Below are 1,819 nucleotides of genomic sequence, written 5' to 3' on the forward strand. Positions count from 1 at the left end.
CACCTCTGACCTCTTTTTGAGAATAGCGAAGCCATCCTAAAGTAGGTTGCTTCCATCAATGCAGTAATAGGAAGATTTCGAATGCCCTTAAAGACACCATTCATGGATTCTACAAGATTTTTTGTCATGTGGCCCCATCATACGCCGTTGTCATAAGCCCTAGTCCATTTCTCCCTTGCAAGGTTATCAATCCAGCTTCCCACATCCGGATTTGACAATACAATTTCACTCCCATAATGTTGGAATGTGGGTTGAGTTAACGCATATCCTGCATTGACTAGTGTCTTCCGGAGGTGCCCATCCTTAATCTATCGTACGCCGTTGTCATAAGCCCTAGTCCATTTCTCCCTTGCAATGTTATCAATCCAGCTTCCCGCATCAGGATTTGACAATACAATTTCACTCCGATAATGTTGGAATGTGGATTGAGTTAACGCATATCCTGTATTGACTAGTGTCTTCCGGAGGTGCCTATCCTTAATCTCCCGCATGAAATTCTGGCACTATGTCGAATACAGTATACATGTGTTGATGACGGGTGTTGCCATCCGTTAGCCGGATTACTGTAAGCACTTTCAATGGAAGCATGCTTATCGGAGATTAAAAAAAATTCAGGTTGAGGAGCAACATATTTTCGGAGATTCCTTAGAAAGAAACTCCAACCTGCGGCAGTTTCACCTTCCACTATTGTGAATGCTACTGGAAATATATTGATGTTTCCATCTCTTGCAATAGCCATCAACATGGTTCCTTTGTATTTACCGTATAACCAAGTTCCATCAATTTGCAGTATCGGTTTACAATATGAAAACCCTCGTATGCAAGGTTGGAAAGCCCATAAAAGGCGATGGATTATTCCATTTCCTTGGACATGGGTTCCATCCAGGGCATGCGCTGGCAATGTCTCTAGAATAGAAACGGTGTCAGGAGCATATGTTTGAAGCGCAGTTAGGTAACATGGAAATTTTTTGTATGACTCCTCCCGATTGTCGTACACAATTTCAATGGCCTTTGTTTTCGCTATCCAAGCCTTTTTGTAGGATGGAGTATAATTGTATGTTGTAACGATATGCGAGATTATCGTTTTCACCTTCAGAGACAGGTCACAGTTGATAAGAGGCAAGATCTCCTGACAGATAAGATCATAACTAAGCTTTGTATGATCCTGGGACATATTGGAGTTGACACGTGTGTGTTGTTGTGAAATCGACCCTATGACCCAGACATCACTTCTCTTCCTATACGAAGCACATAGTCTGAATGCACAATCAGGGTTTTTACAAATGAATATATGCCTTTCTAGGTTCGTGCGATCTACTTGAAAATCAACATTATGTGCCATGTGCCATTTTTTAATAGTTCTCAGACATGCCTCCTTAGAAGGAAACTTATCTCCGGTCTTTAACACTTTATCACTTTGTATGTAAGGGTTGAAGAAGATATCAGATGAAGGTTCGTCACCTTGTAAGTTCAAGTTAGTCATATGTGCAGGAGGTTCGTACACATGACCTGGAGGCACCGATATGTCCTACTCGTCTTCAGATTCCTCATTGACCATGTCGTCAACTTCAGTTTCCTGTTCATCTTCTTCGTCTATAACATCAACCTCTGCTTGCTCATCGGTGGGTGGGTCAATAACTTGTGGCTGAACAATACATGATTGTTGTGTATCGATCTGTATGGTAACATACAGCTTGATGGATTCGTACCCAAAATATTTGTGATAAGCAAACATATTCCGGAGGTCTTCGTCATTTTGAACCTCAACCTGGTAAAACTTAACCGGGTTGTTGTCACGGAAAAAAGGATATTGGTAGAA

The 1,819-nt window shown here is 41.5% G+C and overlaps 1 protein-coding gene across 1 annotated transcript; it reads right to left on the bottom strand.

Annotated features, from left to right (window-relative positions):
- Positions 1 to 451: 451 nt before the first annotated feature.
- LOC131659414 (uncharacterized) lies at positions 452 to 1,174 on the bottom strand. Its single transcript, XM_058928605.1, has one exon. The coding sequence runs from the start codon at positions 1,172 to 1,174 to the stop codon at positions 452 to 454; it is 723 nt and encodes a 240-aa protein (XP_058784588.1).
- Between the last annotated feature and the right edge of the window lie 645 nt (positions 1,175 to 1,819).

The sequence above is a fragment of the Vicia villosa genome, linkage group LG3, assembly GCF_029867415.1.
Source record: "Vicia villosa cultivar HV-30 ecotype Madison, WI linkage group LG3, Vvil1.0, whole genome shotgun sequence".
Lineage (NCBI taxonomy): Eukaryota > Viridiplantae > Streptophyta > Magnoliopsida > Fabales > Fabaceae > Vicia > Vicia villosa.

Excerpts from the sequence above, each read along its gene's own strand:
- LOC131659414 (XM_058928605.1), bottom strand. The coding sequence starts at position 1,174 with ATGTCCCAGGATCATACAAAGCTTAGTTATGATCTTATCTGTCAGGAG.